This window comes from Centroberyx gerrardi, chromosome 19, assembly GCF_048128805.1.
Source record: "Centroberyx gerrardi isolate f3 chromosome 19, fCenGer3.hap1.cur.20231027, whole genome shotgun sequence".
Taxonomy (NCBI): Eukaryota; Metazoa; Chordata; class Actinopteri; order Beryciformes; family Berycidae; genus Centroberyx; species Centroberyx gerrardi.
In genome coordinates, this window is record NC_136015.1 from 24,731,499 (window position 1) to 24,751,677 (window position 20,179).

A 20,179-nucleotide genomic window follows, 5' to 3' on the forward strand; every position below is an offset into this window, starting at 1 on the left:
ATGGTAATTTAGTTAATTAGTTGTGCCCTCAAGAAGATATTTATGTAAATTTCAGTGCATGTACTGTAAGGGGGCGAGTGCTTATCTAGCAGTTGACCCATACGTTCCTGTATGCAGGGTGTGCACAAGATCCTAGAAGTGCTTAAAGTCCTTTAATTTAGCTTTTCAAAATTGAAGTACTGGAATACCTGGAAAATCAGTCAAAACAGAAAAGAAGACCAGTGTATTCTGGGAAAGATGACTTAAAACCACATATGATTTAAAGCATTGATGGTTGTTAAAACGCAGCAAGGTGTAGGGAAATGTCTCTTGCTTTAATGTGGAGTCCTTATGAGCAGAGAAATAGTGCTGGAAAAAGTCATTGAAAGTCCTTGAATTTGATTTAATATTGTCTGTATGCACCCTGTGTATGGAGGGAACCTGCCAAACTCCATTCAAAAACACGACAATTTAAGGTGGTCTTGATTATCGGCAAAGGTACAAAACCCCTAAAATATGACTTTTCTGACACCACCCAGTTCAGCAGTCATACAATCCACCAAGTAGCTCTTATTTCTATAAAATTATGATCTAAATATTAATGCAATACCACGCACATTACTCCAATATAGTCTGTGGTCAATAGAAGAATCACAGGTATTTAATTCAAGCATTTATTGACAAATGAGTGAATTAAATACACTCATAATATATATGAGTCTGGACAAATGTAATCACCACAATCCACAGTCTTCCTCCCCCTAAACGTCCACCACCAACACCACTTTACATTATCAGTCTACAATATAGACAGCAGACTATACACACAAGCCCGCCATGCATGATGGGAATTATCAACAACAGTTTGACCATGTCGGTTACAGTGGAGTGTCTGTGTTCTTCCTCAGGCGTACCAGATGCGTCCCTCCATCATCTTCTTCGACGAGATCGACGGCCTGGCCCCGGTCCGGTCCAGTCGGCAGGACCAGATCCACAGGTCAGAACACTTCAAGGTTGTAACCAGGAAAACGTTTTTTTTACCGGGTTCACGAGTCGCACGAGTCTCAGCTCTCCCAGCGTTCTCCTGCGTCGGACGGAGAGAAGAGAAAAGTTCCAAATATTAACCTGAGTCTCTCTGGCTTCGTCTCTCTCTCCCCCCCTCCACATTTTATATTTACATGTACATTTTAGCCTTTTATCTGACGCTCTCACCCAGACCGCAATTCCTGGATCACAAAACACAGTGTTGGGTAAAGAAATAGAAAGTTTTAGGGAAGAGGAGGAGGGGGGAGATGGGAAGGAGAATGGAGGGTGAAATATATCTACAGAAGAATCACTGGCAGGTCACAGGACCCCAAAAGAGCACTGTCTATGTGCTAATAGAGAAGTCCCAGGTAGGGATGGGACAATAAACAGTATTAGTATATATTGTGGTAAAAAAAACAATAATTTTTATTATCATGACCACCGCGATAACCGCGACTCGTCTGTCATCATTTATGTGATTATTTAAGCGCTCTAATAAATGTTTTTATTCATGTTGCTGACTGAGTTCACATGGATGCAAACCAGTCGCACTTTATTTGAGAAGCATTTGACTTTATTTCATTTCAGATGCTGTTATTTGGATTTTTATTTGAGTTGTTTAAAACTATCTTTACAGTTTCTATAAGATAAACCAGCATTTTATCATTTTGATTTTTAAGAAGAAAGTTAGTTTTCAATTAATCGAAGCGTATTACAGTTCAATTTTTGAACTGTAATACGAACTTAATTGAACTTAATAATAATCAAGATAATATTGAATATCGAGATAATTTTAGTCAAGGTAATCGAGAGTTTAGGATGACAGGACGGTCGCGTTTCACAAGCAGAGGATCTGAAGTGTTTCTTCCTGAAGGCAGAGGAGTTTAGTGTTTTCCTCCTCCTGCAGCTCCATCGTGTCGACGCTGCTGGCTCTGATGGACGGGCTGGACCGGCGGGGGGAGGTGGTGGTGATCGGAGCCACCAACCGGCCCGACTCCATCGACCCGGCGCTGCGGCGGCCCGGCCGCTTCGACCGGGAGTTCCTGTTCGGCCTCCCGGACAGAGAGGTGAGGCCGAGCCGCTCCGGGGGTATCAGCGGGCGTTTGGTTTAAGTTTATTTTTGTTTTTAATTTCTAATTCTTCATTTTAGTTCACATATCCTTTCCTCCCCTCTCCTTCTCCCTCCCTCCTTTCCTCCCTCCTCTCTCCTACCCCCTTTCCTCCCCTTTCCTCCTCCCTCCCTCCTTTCCTCCCTCCTCTCTCCTATCCTTCCTTCTTCTCTCCGCTTCTCCCTCTCTTTCCTTCTCATCCTCCTTCACCTTCTCTCTCGTCCCTTCCTCCCTCCTCATCCCCTACTTACTTCCCTCCCTCCCTCTGTCCCTCCTCCCTCTCTCCTACCTCCTTTCCTCCCCTTTCCTCCTCCCTACTTCCTTTCCTCCCACCCTCCTTCCCTCCTGTCTCTTCCCTCCCTCCCTCCTTTCCTCCCTCCTCTCTCCTATCCTCCCTCCCTATCCCTTACTCTTCTCTCCGCTTCTCCCTCTCTTTCCTTCTCATCCTCCTTCACCTCCTGTCTCGTCCCTTCCTCCCTCCTCATCCCCTACTTACTTCCCTCCCTCCCTCCCTCTGTCCCTCCTCCCTCTCTCCTACCTCCTTTCCTCCCCTTTCCTCCTCCCTCCTTCCTTTTCTCCCTCCCTCCTTCCCTCCTGTCTCTTCCCTCCCTCCCTCCTTTCCTCCCTCCTCTCTCCTATCCTCCCTCCCTATCTCTTACTCTTCTCTCCGCTTCTCCCTCTCTTTCCTTCTCATCCTCCCTCACCTCCTCTCTCGTCCCTTCCTCCCTCCTCATCCCCTACTTACTTCCCTTCCTCCCTCCCTCTGTCCCTCCTCCCTCTCTCCTACCTCCTTTCCTCCTCCTCCTCCTGTCTCTTCCCTCCCTTCCTCCTTCCTTCCCTCCTCTTGGGGGGGAGAGGGAAGAGAGGAGAGATGAGGGAGGATAGGAGGTAATTGTTTGTAGTTATTTTATGTACTGTTTTATTCATTTATTTTTTAAGGGATTTCCTGACTGTGATGCCATAACTTTGTTTTGAAAAATCCCAAATATTAAAAAAATATTATTATTATTGGTTTTTTTTTTCCTTATTATCATTACAACTCTTTCCCAAAACCCAGTGACCCAACACTGAGATTGGTGTCATGTCATCCAGCAGATTGGAGTCTTGTTAAACTTAGAGACTTGTTCACGCTCACAAATCTCTGAATTCTGTTTTGGTTGGATTTTTGTTTTAAAATAGTGAAAGCACACTTTTATTTTGAGGTAAACACAAGATGGATTATTTGATCTCAGTCAATACTGAGATAACATTGTTTTTTTAATACTTAAAAGAGAGGCATCTTCTCATTGGGACTCCAAGCTCTGACACCATTGAAGTTCACAATGTCATTTTTCTAACTCCTGATCTTATTATAACATGTTTTATTACCTCTTTTATCATGTATCATCATTTTATATGTATTTGTGTCCTCTGTCCACTTTGGCGCTTGACCCTGTAAAGCTGTCGGTTAAATACACTTTCCAAATAACTCTGTCTTGACTTTATTCACCTGGCCGGTTGAACCTGTGTGTGTGTCTCCAGGCCCGCGGAGAGATCCTGAAGATCCACACCAGGCAGTGGGAACCGGCTCCTTCTGAAGCCTTCCTGGACGAGCTGGCAGAGAGATGTGTCGGTGAGAAGCGGCACAGGGGATCCATCTGTCCGAATGAAGAGTTTTATTCTAAGTTGCACGGCACTAACAGTGCAAGATTTTGGGCTTCAGTCCCTTCATTGTGATTCTGAATTTGCACGTGTGACCTGGCCAAGAGAGCAGCATCATGACAAACATGTAAAATGCAGACGAACAACACACAACAAAAGCAAAACACACTCAAAGTGATAGAAAAGACAGAGCAGAGTCAAATTTTCTAGATCAGCGCTCCAATAGGTAATCCAATATCAAAGCAGCAGGCTGAAGGGACAAACCTATTTAAATCTGACATTCATGACTTAACGCTTAAAAAAAAACAAAACTAAAAACCCCCCTAATCCTTTCCTAAAAATGACTCAGTGACTCAAATGACAGTCCACCGAACAGCAATTGCTTTGTAAGAATGAGTGTCTCTGTTATTACTTTTGTTTTCAACCTTTTTTCCATCCTTTATTGATTTTGTTTTGGAAAACATTGCTCCAAATACAATGGTGCAAAATGCAAATGCTGAAATCCACAGTAAACACTTCATGTTATCAGTGTAAAGCCTGAGACAGGCGCTGTGAACATTTGTTTCTTTAGTTGACGATCTGAATCTCTCCGGCAGCGCTGACCAAGTCATATATTATTATTATTACCTCTTCTTCAATGTATTTATAACTAAAGGATTTCTGGCTAAGAAATTAATTGCTTTAGCTCCAAGTAATCAAACTCTAAATATATTTTAACTTTTTCTAATGAATAACTTTTTTTCTAATTTCTAAAATTTCAAAATTTTCAAACTGAAGCAAGCACACAAATTTTCTTCAGCAAATTTAACCATTTCCATTTCCAACCATTTTTTATTTTCTCTGCTGAATCATTTTTATTGTGAGTTTTCAGTATCGCAGAGACAACAAAAAAGTTTTAGTAATAAGGAAATTCATGTGTATAATTCATATATATCCTACAAATCCATACATAGTTTTCTTTCCTCCTTTCTTTACTGCTTTCCTGAACCCAACTGTCTGTCGTTGTCTCCCAGGTTACTGCGGCGCTGACATCAGAGCGGTGTGCACCGAGGCGGCGTTGTGCGCCCTGCGCCGCCGCTACCCGCAGATCTACGCCACGTCCCAGAAGCTCCTGCTGGACGTCTCCTCCATCGCCGTCGGCAGCCGCGACTTCGTGGCGGCCATGAGGAAGACGGTGCCGGCCTCGCGCCGCGCCGCCGCCTCGCCCGCCAAGGCCCTGTCGCCCGTGGTGCGCCCCCTGCTGGGCGCCGCCCTGCGCGCCGTCCTGGACGCCCTGCAGAGGCTGTTCCCCCACGCAGAGCGGGGGCTGAAGAGGAAGAGGGAGGAAGGTGGGTGAGAGGGGTCTGCTTGTTTCCAGCGTCCCACAGGGTTCACACCGCGGCCCCATGACTTCTCCCTATCTTTTACATGACTTTCCGTTAGGGCTGCAGCTGACGATTATCTTCATTATCGATTCATCTATTAATTATCTTTTCAATTAATCATTTAGTCTATAAAATGTCAGAAATAATAACAAATGCCCATCACAAGTTACGAGAGTCCAAAGTGATTGTTAAATTGTCTTCTTTAGTCTGACCAGCAGCCAAAAAACCTCCAAAGTATTTTTTAGCTTTTATAATGATATGAAACGGAGGAAAGCAGCAAATCTTAACATTTGTGTCTCAGATTATTACTTTAATTTTAATATTGGGACGTCTTTAGTGAAACTGTGTATCTTCATTAGCGTTTCTGACTCTCTGACTGTTAGACGTTTGATGTTTCCTGGTGTCACCTGTCAGATCTGACCTCTCGTATCCTTGACGACGACCTGATGTACGGCGGAGACGACTCCAGTATCTCCGCTCCCTCCTCCGCCTCCAAGAACGGCTCCTTCCTGCACTTCGCCCAGTAAGTCTGATCTGCGCTCATGTGTCTAAACTCTACAGAAGCCGTTTGATGGGCACTTTTCATCCAAAGCTCCTTACAGTGACACGAGTAAACGCACTGTTAACACGGGGGGACCCGGTGGGAATGTCGCCCCCAAACCCTGGCAGTGTTAGAGAGTCTGCTGAAAGCCGTTGTAGCTGATTTTTGAATTTGAAAGGGTCGCGCCTCAACAGCAAGCTTTGTTTTGTTTTTACTATTAGACACATCACCTCTGCACTAGAGCGCTGCAGTTTCATCTTGCCTTGTCTTGCTGAATCTCTTTCTTGTCTTATCAGTTTAGTATAAAAATGCTCATTTCCTGCCTTGATCACATCCTGACGAAGGCTCATTCAGGCTGAAAGGTGTCAGTCAGTTTTAACTTTTCAAACTGTTATTATCACAACATGGTGCCTCGAACCATCTTTGGTTTTTTTAATACATTCTTGTAATACCATAAACAACCTGTTGACTGCTTTCTGCCATGGACATTTCTGGTACCAAGTAGCGCTCCCAAAATCTTCTTCTTTTGGTCTTTTGTAGTTTTTTGTAACTTTATCTTAATAATTTCAGCTCCATTCTCTCATTCTGCCTCATTCTTTCTTTCCTTCTCTCCTCTCTATTGTGTCGCTGCCTTCTCTCTTTCTCCCTCACTCGACCTTCTGTTTTCTTTCTCTTCTCACCTCTCTCCTTAAACCCCCTCCCCTGCCCCCGCCCCCAGGAGTGCGGTGAACCACCTTACCTCCCACCGTCCCAGGATGCTCCTGGCGGGACGTCCCGGCGCGGGGCAGAGCTCCCACTTAGCCCCCGCGGTGCTGCACGCCCTGGAGAGCTTCAGCGTCCACAGCCTGGACTCGGCTGTGCTGTTCGGCGTCAGCAGCACCTCGCCGGAGGAAGCCTGCGCCCAGGTAACACCACAGGAAGTGCTGCAGCGGGGGGGCGGAGCCATCCGTTCACAAGTCCGTGTTCACCCACTGATGTAGCCTAACACTGACCTAACATTGATTGTCACCCAGCTAATTTTATGAAACCTCAGGCTGTAATCAGATAGGACGCTTTTTTTTTTCCTGCTCAAACGCAAAGCTGTAACAGAGAGAGCGAGAGCCTCACCTGAAGTCACAAAGGGGATAACGTTAGTGCTGGGCGATACGGTTGAAATCAATATCATGATAATCATAAGGATTTTTTTCGATATCAATATATATCACAATATGGCTCATGTATACAAAATCACATTAAAATCACACACATTATCACATCAAAATCACATAAATAATCAAATTAATGTTCATGTTCGTGTGATGTCGAACAAAACTGAAATTTTCAAATAATATTCCCTCCTGATTAATTGATTAATTGGAAAAATAATCGATAGATTAATCGATAATGAAAATAATCGTTAGTTGGAGCCCTAAATCAGACTTTTGATGCAGTCCAGGAAACCAGACTGGGAGAGACTGAAGCCTCAGCTGTCAGTCAGCGACATCTAGTGGTGATGAAAGGCAACTGCAGAACATTTTTGATTTCCTGCATGACTGATCACTCTTTTTCTCCAAAAGAATCCGGGCGGTGTGTGTGCCCTTTAAAAGCCTACAGTGTAAATGTGAAACACCCTCGCTCCCCGTCTCCCCTGTCAGGTGTTCTGCGAGGCCAGGCGCACGTCTCCCAGCATCCTCTACCTCCCTCACATCCAGCAGTGGTGGGAGACGGCGGGCCGGACGCTCCGGACCACCTTCCTCAGCCTGCTGGAGGACGTCCCCCCCTTCTCCCCCGTCCTGCTCCTCGCCACCTCCAACGTCCCCCACCACCAGCTGGACGCAGAGGTAGACGGACATAGTCACCGCCTTCCTGTTGCATGTTGTTGATGTCTCGCAAAGAATCCAATGTCTGTTATTCCGGGTTCCCATCGGTCCTGGGATTCCTGGAATACCATGGAATTGTGAGAAGTGTATTCAAGAAGTCGGGGAGTTTGATAAATTCTCTGGGGAAGTCGGGGGATATCAGGGAATTTCAAATGGTTCAGGAATATTGCAGAATGTGTTTAAAACTTTTTTCACACATTTATTGCATCAGATGGTGGTTTTCAGCTGTTTTTCTCCACAGCAAGACCAACTGGAGTGGAATCTGAACTGCTCATGCTTTTGCAACTTTTCTGAGCTTAAAAAACAGCATTAACAAACCAGAAAGGAGAAAAAGAATTGCTAATGGAAGTGCTCTGACTTCTCCCTCTCTCTCTCTCTGTCTCTCTCCAGGTCCAGTCTCTGTTCAGGGTGCAGTACGGGGAGGTCCACCCGGTCTGCATTCCCACCCAGCAGGAGAGAACCCGGTTCTTCGAGGAACTCGTCCTCCGCCAGGCGGCCGAGGCTCCGGCCTGCAAGAAGGAAGCAGGTACGTCTCTGTACTGTCCAGACAGAGAGTTTAGAGTCTCTGAACCGTCCAGACAGAGGGTTCAGAGTCTCTGAACCGTCCAGACAGAGGGTTCAGAGTCTCTGTACCGTCCAGACAGAGGGTTTAGAGTCTCTGAACCGTCCAGACAGAGGGTTCAGAGTCTCTGAACCGTCCAGACAGAGGGTTCAGAGTCTCTGTACCGTCCAGACAGAGGGTTCAGAGTCTCTGTACCGTCCAGACAGAGGGTTCAGAGTCTCTGAACCGTCCAGACAGAGGGTTCAGAGTCGGGACAGTGAGATTAAAGGTCTAGCGCAGTGATTTCAGGAAGTTTGATGTTGATTTCTGACACAAAGAGCATCATTTTGATGGTTAGATGGTACAAAACCTGCAGCTGAACCTTCTACTGCAAACAATATTTCTGTCTTTTCCTTTCACATCTTCCTCCTCTGTTTTCCTCCCCTACTTCTTCCTCTCTCCTCCTTCCTCCCCATCTTCCTCCTCTCTCATCCTCCTCCTCCTGCTTCTTTACCTCCCTTCCCTCTCCTATTCCTTTCTCCTCCTCCATTTTCCTCCCCTACCTCTTCCTCTTTCCCTCATCCCTTCTCCCACCCCCACCCCCCTTTCCCTCAGTGACCCAGGCCATGGAGGTCCTCCCCCTGGCCCCTCCCCCTCCGCCCCGCCGGCTGTCGGAGCGGGAGCGGCGGCGTCTGGAGGAGCAGGAGGAAGACACGCTGCGGGAGCTCCGCCTCTTCCTGCGCAATGTCACCGAGCGTCTCTCCATGGACCGCCGCTTCAAGGCCTTCGCCAAGCCCGTCGACACAGAGGAGGTGAGCGCGAGTGTGTATGTGTGTGTGTGTTTCTGTGTGTGTGTGTGAGTGTGTGCGCGTGTCCACGTGTAAAGAGAGTCAGAGTGTCAAAACGCTTCAAAGTATTGGATTCCTAAAGTGAGAGCTCAAGTTTTCTTCTTTTTGCCCTGAGGGAATCGGGGAAAAAACTCAAAGAAGAAAGTTCTCATTCTGTCTGATTCTGACTCTGTTTAGAAAAGCAGACACATGTGCAAATGTTAAACGGGAAATAATTGACTCTACTGCATAAAGAAATTCATTCAGCAAAGAAACCCATCAAAACAACCTGGAAAATTAGAAAAAGTGTTAGTTTTAAGATCAGTATCAAGTGGTGAGCGGAAACTGGAAATGGAAACTGGAAACTGGAAACTGTCTCCTGCCTCCTTCCTTCCTTCCTTCCTTCTGTTTCTCATTCTCTGTTCCCACCTCCCTACATCCCTTCCTCCTTCCTTCCCTCCTTCCCTCCTTCCTTCCTTCCTTCTGTTTCTCCTCCTTCTCTGTTCCTACCTATCTCCATCCCTTCCTCCTTCCTTCTTTCCTCCCTTCCTTCCTTCTGTTTCTCATTCTCTGTTCCCACCTCCCTCCATCCCTTCCTCCTTCCTTCCCTCCTTCCCTCCTTCCTTCCTTCCTTCCTTCTGTTTCTCCTCCTTCTCTGTTCCTACCTATTTCCATCCCTTCCTCCTTCCTTCCCTCCTTCCTTCCTTCGTTCTGTTTCTCCTCCTTTTCTGTTCCCACCTCCCTCCATCCCTTCCTCCTTCCTTCTTTCCTCCCTTCCTTCCTTCTGTTTCTCCTCCTTCTGTTCCCACCTCCCTCCATCCCTTCCTCCTTCCTTCTTTCCTCCCTTCCTTCCTTCTGTTTCTCCTCCTTCTGTTCCCACCTCCCTCCATCCCTTCCTCCTTCCTTCTTTCCTCCCTTCCTTCCTTCTGTTTCTCCTCCTTCTCTGTTCCCACCTCCCTCCATCCCTTCTTCCTTCCTTCTTTCCTTCCTTCTGTTTCTCCTTCTCTGTTCCCACCTCTCTCCATCCCTTCCTCCTTCCTTCCCTCCTTCCTTCTGTTTCTCCTCCTCTGTTTCTACCTCCCTCCATCCCTTCCTCCTTCCTTCTTTCCTTCCTTCTGTTTCTCCTCCTTCTCTGTTCCCACCTCCCTCCATCCCTTCCTTCCTTCCTTCCTTCCTTCCTTCCTTCTGTTTCTCCTCCTTCTCTGTTCCCACCTCCCTCCATCCCTTCCTCCTTCCTTCCTTCCTTCCTTCCTTCTGTTTCTCCTCCTTCTCTGTTCCCACCTCCTTCCCTCCCCCCTTCCTTCTCTCTCCCCCTCCCCCCCACACCCCCCGCCCCCCCTCCAGGTCCTGGACTACCTGGCGGTGGTCGAGAGGCCGATGGATCTGTCCACGCTGCTGTCCAACATCGACCGGCACCGGTACGTCACCGTCAGCCAGTTCCTGTCCGACGCCGACCTCATCTGGAGAAACGCCCTGGACTACAACCCCGACGCCACGCCCGGGGGTGAGAGACCGGCACAGTGTGACGGCAGGAGACGAAGAAAAAGTAGTGAAGTCCTTCAGGTTTATAGCTGCTCACTGGGAACAGGAACCAGGTCTCTAGAAAACTGAGATACGAGCTGTGAGATTGAAAACCTCCAGTGAGGAAAATAAAACCTGAGGCACTTGCCTTGAAAGCTTGAAATTTAAAAAGGCTTTATTGTCACGACTTAGAGCCAACGAGTTTCAATATATATATTTTTTATAATTGATGTTAGTTGATGATTGATGTTTGCCTTATGTTTGTTATGAGGTAATAGTTTACTGTAGTTTTTATTTATCGCTCCATCACTGGTTAGACAACCTGCTCTTTCCATGAAACTGATTAGGTGAATCCAGGTGAAAACTCTGATCCTGTATTGATTTCAGCTGTTAAATCCACTTTTAGTCATGAAAGACAGAAGACAGGCGAAAGAAGGAGTTTTAAGCTTAAATTCTGCAAAACTTGTATTAGTGAGGTGGTTCTGATTTTGAGTTTATATCAACTCAGTGTATATAAAAGATAATACAAGTTGTGACATTTACACAGTAGGTGTCTGGCTTGTTGGAAAGCCACCAGGTTTTTGTTTCATGTTTTGCTTGCTGGAAATAAATCCTAAAAATCCTTACAAATCCTTCTTCAAGCTTCTCCTCTCCTTCATCTGTGCCTCTCTTTCATGAGGGAAGTGGATTTAATTTGATGAAATCAATACAGGATCAGAGCTTTCACCTGGATTCACCTGCTCAGTCTGGTACATGGAAAGAGCAGCAGGTCCAAATCTTTAATATAGCAAAATAAATAAAAAGGAAGGGAACTGTAACCTCCAGTCGGTGATCATCATGAGGCAATAAAAGGGTCGATGACAAATATTTATTTAAAGATTTTAAATAATGCACTTTCACTGTATTTACCATTACTGAAAACCTAAAAACATTCATCATTGTATTGTCTATAATGCATATTGAGAAAATTACCACCACCACCTGACATTTTTGGACTTCAAAACACCAAAAATAGGTGGAAAATTAATGGATTTGGACACAAAAAATGCACATCATGTCATTGAGCTATAAACGAAAATCAATTATACTTTTAGAAAGACATTATAATATGTTTTCCTCTTTAAAAGACCATATTTGTATTTAACTTACATCAGTTTGATCCTGCTATGGGTATGGGAGGAAAACATTTGTGTCAAATCAATACAGGATCAAAGCTTTTACTCGGATTCACCTGCTCAGTCTAGTTCACAGAAAGAGCAGGTGACCCTAAATGCATTCAGTATTTATGTGTATTTATGTGTGTGTGTGTGTGTGTGTGTGTGTGTGTGTGTGTACCCAGACCGTCAGATCCGCCACCGTGCGTGTGCGCTGAAGGACACCCTGCACGCCATCATCAGAAACGAGCTGGACGAAGACTTTGAGAAGATCTGCGAGGAGATCAAAGAGTCGCGCTTCAACAGAGGTGACGCTTCTTAACAGCGGTTCTCATTATCTCCTGCTGTCCTGACTACTGTCTCTCACCATGTAAACACACTGGGGTGGCAAGATCCAAACCTTACCTCACAAGAACTGATGGTGAAGTTTTTTAACCGTTGTGCAGACTCTACAGTATAAATTCAATAAGAAACTGAGTGTGGCCGCCGCCTAAGAGCATCAGCTAAATGTCTAAAATGTAAATGTTAAGTGTTTAGACCTCAAACAGCTATCAAACCTCCGAACCACAGACTAAGATTTTTCTTTTATCAGCAGGTTGCACCTCCTCCAGGTTCGCACCCTCTCACTACCGGACCCAGCCCGAAACGGAGGAGGCTGACGGGGAGAGGATGAACAGCAGCTCGCCCGTCACCAGAGAAACCCCTCCTCCGGGACGTGAGTCCGTCCCGTACCGCTGCAGACAGAGACACGGGGCCTCAGGCACAAACTGATCTGTTTTCTTTAAAGAGGCATTAAGTAATCTGTTGCCTTTATTGATCTCTATTGGCGAGTAGTGAGAATTGCAACAACTTTGATAGAACTTAACTCCTCCTACACAAGTCTCTGGCACAGCCTCAGTGCCTGGTAATTATTGAGACATTACTATTGATCAATAACCCTATCAACCCCCACAGATATATATTATGGTCAGTTTGTGTTATGAGATGCTTAAAATCTTCCTTATTGCCCCTCTTTTTGTTTTCTAATATCGTTTTATGACAAAATGCTTTTAGATGAAAAACCCTCAATGATATAAATATTTGGTAGGCAACGTTTTTAAAATAACTAATAACTTAAATGCTTTTGTCCAAAATGAGTTTTACTTTCACATCAGCAATCATTTTGGAAGAGTAGGGCTCACTTTTTTCAAATGGTGTCTATCTCATTTTGTAGCAAAACTTAGTTGAAAACTTGCCTTTTTACTAAACGTAGCCACGCAACACATTCACCACATGTAGCTTGTATCTAATGCAGAGCCACAGTTTCCTGAAAATGTAAAAAAGATTTTGAACATTTTATTTGTGCCAGAAAACATTGAGGATCCTGAATTTTTAGGAAAATATTCTTAACAGGGAGGTGAGAACAAATCTATTTTCCTCACAAATGATCCATGATTGAGGCTCGATGCCCTTAAGCTGTCATTTCATCATTAAGTCAATTTACAGCAAGAAAAACAAATGAAAGTGATGGCAAAGTTCACCCAGAGTTAGGTATGGTGGACAGGCGAACTCCAGAGCGAGGCAGCTTTACTCAGCCGTCAACGCATCAACACCAAAGACCAGATCAGGAGAAGAAGAGGCAGTTTTAGCAGCAGTGTTGACAGGAAGAAGAAGAGGAAGGGTAAATTGGAGGAAGAGTAAGAGAGGATGAAGCGGAGAGGTTTTCAGTGGAGCGGACAGACAAAAGTAAAGCAAGATGAAGTGGAATAGTTAAAAAGGAGAGGAGGAGGAAATCAAGTGGAGGGAAGAGGAGGCTGGACTGCAGTGAACAGCCTGCGGCCTTCTGCTTCTGTTCTGTCAACTGACCTTTCCTCTTCTTCTTCTTCTCTCTCTTCTCCTCGCTGTTTTTTCTTCTCTGTCTCTCTCCAGCGCGTAAGAAAAAGCGTTACAAACCGCCTAGAAAATCCAAGTGGAGCACCGGCATCATTAAGAAGAGCAAGAAAAAGAGACCGCCCAACCCCGCCTCCTCTTCCTCCTCTTCCTCCTCTTCCTCTGTCAGCAAGTCTGCGCAAACCGGAGTTCTAGAAACGACGGTAGCGAACGGCTGCGTTGGCGACTCCGCCGATCAAAGCTCCTCCTCCACGTCAGAGAGCGTCAGCGATGGGGAGCCGCCCAGCCGAACGGCCGCGATGAACGGGCGGCAGCGAGACCCGGACCTCCACGGTGTCACAGGGACCCAAAACGGGGTCCAAGTCAACGGGTTCCATCGGCCCGGGCCGTCCGGCCCTCGTCCGACTAACGGTATACCCACAGAACCGGATCTGAGGCATCGAGCGCGGACCTCAAAGACTACCCCGGCCCCTAAGAGGATGGGGAACGGGGTTCGGTCGAGCAAACTAGGTCTGTATGCAAGAGGTGACTCAGTAATAACGCTTCTAATCCAAAGTGCCCTATGCAATACCATGAGTGCATACGTGTGATTTCCGCTGGGAATCAAACTCCTAATCCTAGTGTTGGTGCTTTGCTCTACCCATTGCTCTACTAAGGGAATCAAACCCCTAACCCAAGCGTTGATGCCTTGCTCTACCCATTGATCTACTAAGAGAATCAAACCCCTAACCCAAGCGTTGGTGCCTTGCTCTACCCATTGCTCTAAGGGAATCAAACCCCTAACCCCGGCAGTGTTGGTGCCTTGCTCTATGCATTGATCTTCCCCGGACCACAGCTGAGCCACACTGCTGCAGCTTCTCAGCTCCGCGGGTGAAGAGTACGTGAAACAGATAGTGAGATTAATGTCTCTGCTGCTGCTGCTGCTGCTGCCCAACAAGCTGCAACAAGCCAAAGCTTCGACACTACAAGGCTTCGCAGAGCGCCGGGCTGCGAGCCAAGCCGACACAAGCTGCCGCCACGCCGCGCCGCACCGCGCCGCACCGCGCCGCGCCTGAGCTCCCGGAGCTGGAGACGGCCCGGCTCCGGGCGTCTGGACAGAAGTGACTCTGATATCTTATCAAATTCGTATCCTCAAAGGAACGCACAGCTTCACGGCTCAGATGCTTCAGTCGGAGAGTCGGAGAGTGAGTTGTTTTTGGTTTAGTCTACATAGGAAGAGTTTATTTCCAGAACGTTATAGATACACATTTTGGAAACAAATTATTACATCAAATTCATTATTTGATATCCTTAATTTGGCCTGTAATGGTGTTGTCATTTTGTCAACAGAGACTCAATGTACCCATGGTCATTTGAAAAGTACCATCACTTGTTGCAATTTTGTGCTATTAATTATATAATGAGAATAGGTGTCACTTTTTTTTTTTTATTATTTTGCAACAAAACTCTTCATATGTTCATTCACAACACCATGATGGTGAATGGTTGGACGCATGCAGAAGGGTTGATACATAATATATTGTACTTGAACTAGACTGACCAGCTGATTTCAGGTGAAAGCTGTGATCCCTTATCGATTTCACCTGTTAAATCCAGTCATGAAGGGCAGCTGGAGATGAAGAGGAGGTGGAGGAGGAGAGAGAGGCTAAGGAAGGATTTTAAAACTCCAAACATGATCCTCAGAGTTGTTTAAAAATATTACTTTTGGCACAATGAGTGTAAGTGTGACTAGGAATGCAAAGTCCTTAAGATGCCATTGTTTTTTTCCCAACTGCACATTTGCACAGACAGTGATGTGAACTAACTAACTAACCTGAGGCCTGCTGTTAGCCATCTTATAGCCCCGAGAAGTGCGTTACAAATATTCAAACCATTATCTCTCGCTGCCACTGTGCGAAGTTGCCTAGTGCAGCTTTAAGTCATGTTACACCATGTGTACCATTCTGTACTAAATGGAATTTGTACAGAATGGTACACATAACGGTTAGCTCATCATTTTTGCCACAATCCACATACAAGGCTGGAAAAGGTTTGCAAGTATGCTGTACTTAAAGGTAATACATAGAGGATCTTCTCTCTTAATCTCTTCTCTGCCCCCTCCTCCGCTTCCACCTCCTGCTCTCTTCCTCCTCCTCCTCCTCCTCCTCCTCCTCCTTCTCCTCCTCCTCCTCCTCATCCTCCTCCTCCTCCTCAGAGAGACACAGGATGCGTGAGACGAGAGCCACCAAGGCCGAGTTGGAGCAGAGGCAGCAGGTCAATATGGACAAAGCCATGGAGATCCTCAGTGAGAAAACCCCGCCTCTGGTAGTCGACCACAACAAACTCAGGGTGAGTGGACCTGCATGGGTGTGTGTGTGTGTGTGTGTGTGTGTGTGTGTGTGTGTGTGTGTGTGTGTGCACCTGTGGCTGGAAGGTCTTGTCTCATCTTTTAGTTTTACAGTTTTAGTTCTACAAACATTTCCTGGAGGCAGAAATAATCTCATTGGTTGAGTTTAACCTCAGTGGGCGGAGCCAAATAACTTTTTTTCCGTGCACACTCAAATTTTCATATATGTACATAATATGCATTTTCACTGTAATTTTTATTCTGAATAGTAGTAGTAGTAGCAGTAGTGTAGTAGCAGCAGTTGTACAGGGTTCCTACGCAGGTCTGGAAAGTCTGGAAAAGTATTAAAAATGAATTTGATCATTTCCAGGACTTGAATAGTTTGGGAATTTGAAAAAATGTCTGGAAAAGTATGGAAAATGTTGTGGTTCAGGTCCGATACACACATAACTATAGCTTTTATGTTGTTGTAGACCCACTTTGAGTCCACAGTTTTTGTTGATGTGAAGAATAATGTTCAGATAGAGGGATGCTCTTATTACCCAGCCGCTGTCAGCGTGCATTATATCAAATACCGACCAAAAACAAATCCAGTCAAGAACATAGGGTCTGGGAAAAATATGGAATTTTAAAATGGAAACCGTGTAGGAACCCTGCCAATCATCTCACATATTCTGATATTTGTCGCTGTGAAGAACAATCTTCATCTATACAGTGATATGACCTAGTTAGCAGGGGCAAGATGTCTATCTGCGTAAATCATATTGAACACCAGACAAAATCTTCAAAACAAATCAAGGTCTGGAAAAAGTATGGAATTTTTTTATTGAAAATGTGTAGGAACCCTGGTTGTAGTTGTAATAGTATTGTTGGAGTGGTGGTAGTAGTATTCATTGTAGTACTACTGGTATTATCAGTTGTTAGTAGTATCATTATTATTCTCCAGGAGCTGCTCAGGAGCGTTGTGTCTCGGTCGGAGGGTTTGGAGGTGAACCAGCTGGAGAAGCTTTACGCTCGTCTGGCTCAGAGCATCTACAGGCAGCGCTGCAGCCACGACAAGACCCAGCTCATCCAGGTAACTTTAACAACAGAGTACTACTACTGTGTAACTCGACAGGGTGTCCCAGTGAGTAAAGAGACTGTCCCACAGCCAAAAGGGAACAGTTTTGATCACTGGAACAGCAAGTTGTTCTGGGTAAAAGCATCAGCGAAATGCCTTTAATGTGAATGTAAAGCGTCTGCATCAGGCCAGGAGACTTAAAGCTACAATATGCAACTTTTCACCATGAGGCAGGAAGTGTATCGTTAGCCCCGCCCTCCTCCCCCTCCATCGGTCAACTCCCCGCCCCAACACCTGTCAGTCATCTTGATGATGTCATCAGGTCACCGGCAGCGTAAAGCCTCCACAGCCGATCTGACGCCGATGTTCACCGTGTTTCTGAACGTTCAGCTTCGCTCTTCTTTCTTTTCTTCCTGCTTTCCTCCATTGTTGTTGTTGTTGTGACTTCCTGCTCTGCGGCCGCTCGCCTCACCTTGACGAAGGGTCCACTTGTAATTCCACCCGGCGTACGCTGAAACTGGCCCGGGTAGGCGGAGTCGGCACTTGTTATTTAAACGGGCGACGGCTGAGACCGGCGCTGACGTCACCAGCGCTCTCCTATTGGCTGAGATACTGAACGGAGTTAGAAAGAGAACCAGACAAAACACAAGCAGACTGAGGATTCATGTTTTCTCCTGCAAGTTGTGATTTAGCTTTTAATGCGTTCCTATCCTTATGCCAACTGTGCAGCTAGCTGCTGAAATAAGGATGGAGCACATGACGCACCGCCGCCGGGTGCTTTTTGCACTTGATTTTACCGGCTAACTCCGCCTATGCCACCCGCCTACGTCAGGCCCGTGCGCCCCGGCGTGAAGAACAAGTGCAGCCAGACACAACTGGCTCACCACTGGCCCCGCCCACAAGACACGCCCACAGGAAATGTTACACGCCCCAAAACGTCCTGAACATCATTGAAAAACCAATGTCAGGCTAACGGAGTATTTAGGCATGAACACACAGACTGATAATATAGATAAATCCTGTTTATTTGTTGTTATTTTAATGTGAAGTTGCATATTGCAGCTTTCATGTTTCATCTAAGGGCCACAGTTTGCTGTTTCCTCCGAAAATTCACCAGCCACACACAACTTTACCAACCAACTAGGTTTTTAAAATAGAAAAGGACTTTCAAATAATGGTTGGTCATCTGCGAACATGGCTAGCAGAGTAGAAAAACGCCAAAAATGAAACTGGGTCGGCCCAGTATCAACCAATCAATCAGACTTTATTTGTATAGCACATTGCAAGCAAATGCAGCTCAAAGTGCTTTACAACACAGACAAAAAAATGCAATGGAATAGAACAACCAGAAAAGAGAGATCATAAAAATAGACAATGTATATAAGAGTAGAACAATAAGTTTTTCACTGTGTGTTCAGCTGCTCTGGGTTTCAGTTCAGTTTTCATTTTCCTTTTTCCCTTTTTGTAGGAAATGAAGACAGAAATCGACAACTTGTTCTAGTCTCCCGCACCTTCTGCCTGTTTTAATAAAACCTCAATGCATTTCAGGACGAGATTGTTTTCTCCTGTCATTTTGTTTTTTACATTTCGATACAGGATATTTATGAAAACACCTCAGTATTTATTCTAGTGGGTATTATTTATAAAACAGTAATATTTATTTAAAACATTATATCAGTGTACTATAATGTGACTATGCAGTATTCATGTATGCAGTTTATCAACTAAACTTGAATAAAAGTGTTTTTGAAACTTAATTATAGATCATGTCTGTGTTTTCTGTACAGAAGCCAACTGAACTGCAGCAGATTCTTCAGGCATCTCCTTATGTTTAGTCAAGACATTTTCTTTAGAAAATAAAAAAAGTGCACTTTTAGTAGCCTACACTTTATTTTGAACTAAGAAAAATGAGCAAGTATACTTTTATTCTACTTTTATTTTACTTTAAAAAGTAAACTTAATGTATGCTACGTTGTTCCGCGTGCAGCAGCTGTGTCAAACACATTTGGCTATGTTAGCTAGCTAGTTAGCATACAATGTTAGCATAAAAAGTGCAACTTCTACGTTTAACTATTTACCACACGGGTGTTTTAATGGTCATGTGATCACGAAAATTGAACTTGCGTGTATTTTGAGGATTATAAACATGTTAAAAGTGATACTGACGTTTCCATGTTGACGTGACGTTGACAAATTTTGCCTTAGACTCCTTGGACTTGAAGGATCGATCCGTTACATTTTTGCTGGTAGGAAGTTGGAATTTCCGACTTTCCGGCCTGACTGGAAGGCAGCATTAGTTATATGAAGATTAGGGTGGAGGCCAAGCACCGTCAGCTGGCTGCTGCTCTTAATTAGAATTGACCTAGGCTATCTCAGCTTTACAAATGTCCCTCCATCGCTTTAGATCCAATTTCTGTACAAACCAGGGTTGTTTGATTTTCAAAATCACACAAAGAAATAGTAATTATAATTATTTTTACCCCATGAACTGACGGCTTTTTGGCCTTCTCCTACACCGCCCGAATCCATTGGCCTTTCTGGTGTAAAGGCGCGGTCACATTAGCACAAACCTACATGGAAATTTGCTTCGCTTCCCATTCAGTTGAAAACCGCACGAAAGACAAATTTTAAAAAATCGCTTCTGGTTGCCAATCGATTTCGCCAATTTCGTGACGAGCGAAGAGAATTCAGGTGTGACCGCTCCTTTAAAAGAGCATGAATTGATGCTATTCTGGAAATATAATTGAGGTTTTTGTTTATATTGGTGGCTATTTGCCTCATGATGATCACCAACTGGAGGTCATACTTTATTTACCACTACATCACTGTAGTAGCAGTAGAGTGTCCTAAGTGTAATAGAAGTCAAGGATGTAAAGTAGGAGTGCTAATCACTGCTGAGAAGCGTCCCCGCCTGGTAAACCAAGTCTCTACTGGCTGCTTTTGCAGGATCAGATCTGCTTTTGTCTCTTCTATCAGACTTGGAGCTCTGAAGCTGCTGTAAACTGATTCTGGATCCGTTTGTGGTTCGGAGAGGCAGCGGAGGGCCGAGTGAAGTCGCCTCACGATGACGCAATGACGCACGCGAACATTCTGCACCGACGCTGTGAGGAAATGAAAAAAATATATATCCGTCAAGCCAGCGACACGCGATAGACCGTCGTTTCCGCTTTTCAGAAGTTACCTTCAAAATAAAAGCTCGGAAAGTGTCGCTTCCAGCACAAGTTCATCACTATTGCTCTTCAAAAATCATATAAAAAATACGAAGTGGCCCATAATTTGGGTTGTAGGTGAAATAAGAGTTTAAAACGCGTCAGTAAAAAGATTATGAGGTATTGATGTGATAAAAAGACACAGATTAAACA

At 45.1% G+C, this 20,179-nt stretch overlaps 1 protein-coding gene across 1 annotated transcript in view; it reads left to right on the top strand.

The window, feature by feature from the left end:
* Nucleotides 1-18,318, top strand: part of LOC139912923 (ATPase family AAA domain-containing protein 2-like) — a 30,265-nt gene extending 11,947 nt beyond the window's left edge. The window contains exons 13-29 of the mRNA XM_078290195.1: nt 888-976; nt 1,913-2,072; nt 3,636-3,726; nt 4,769-5,083; nt 5,534-5,642; nt 6,379-6,565; nt 7,295-7,480; nt 7,910-8,045; nt 8,676-8,872; nt 10,232-10,391; nt 11,748-11,870; nt 12,158-12,277; nt 13,471-13,599; nt 13,639-13,941; nt 15,626-15,759; nt 16,704-16,832; nt 18,286-18,318. Coding sequence (XP_078146321.1) covers nt 888-976; nt 1,913-2,072; nt 3,636-3,726; nt 4,769-5,083; nt 5,534-5,642; nt 6,379-6,565; nt 7,295-7,480; nt 7,910-8,045; nt 8,676-8,872; nt 10,232-10,391; nt 11,748-11,870; nt 12,158-12,277; nt 13,471-13,599; nt 13,639-13,941; nt 15,626-15,759; nt 16,704-16,832; nt 18,286-18,318 — 2,601 coding nt within the window. The remainder of the gene's footprint in view (nt 1-887; nt 977-1,912; nt 2,073-3,635; nt 3,727-4,768; nt 5,084-5,533; nt 5,643-6,378; nt 6,566-7,294; nt 7,481-7,909; nt 8,046-8,675; nt 8,873-10,231; nt 10,392-11,747; nt 11,871-12,157; nt 12,278-13,470; nt 13,600-13,638; nt 13,942-15,625; nt 15,760-16,703; nt 16,833-18,285) is intronic.
* The last annotated feature ends 1,861 nt before the right edge of the window (nt 18,319-20,179 follow it).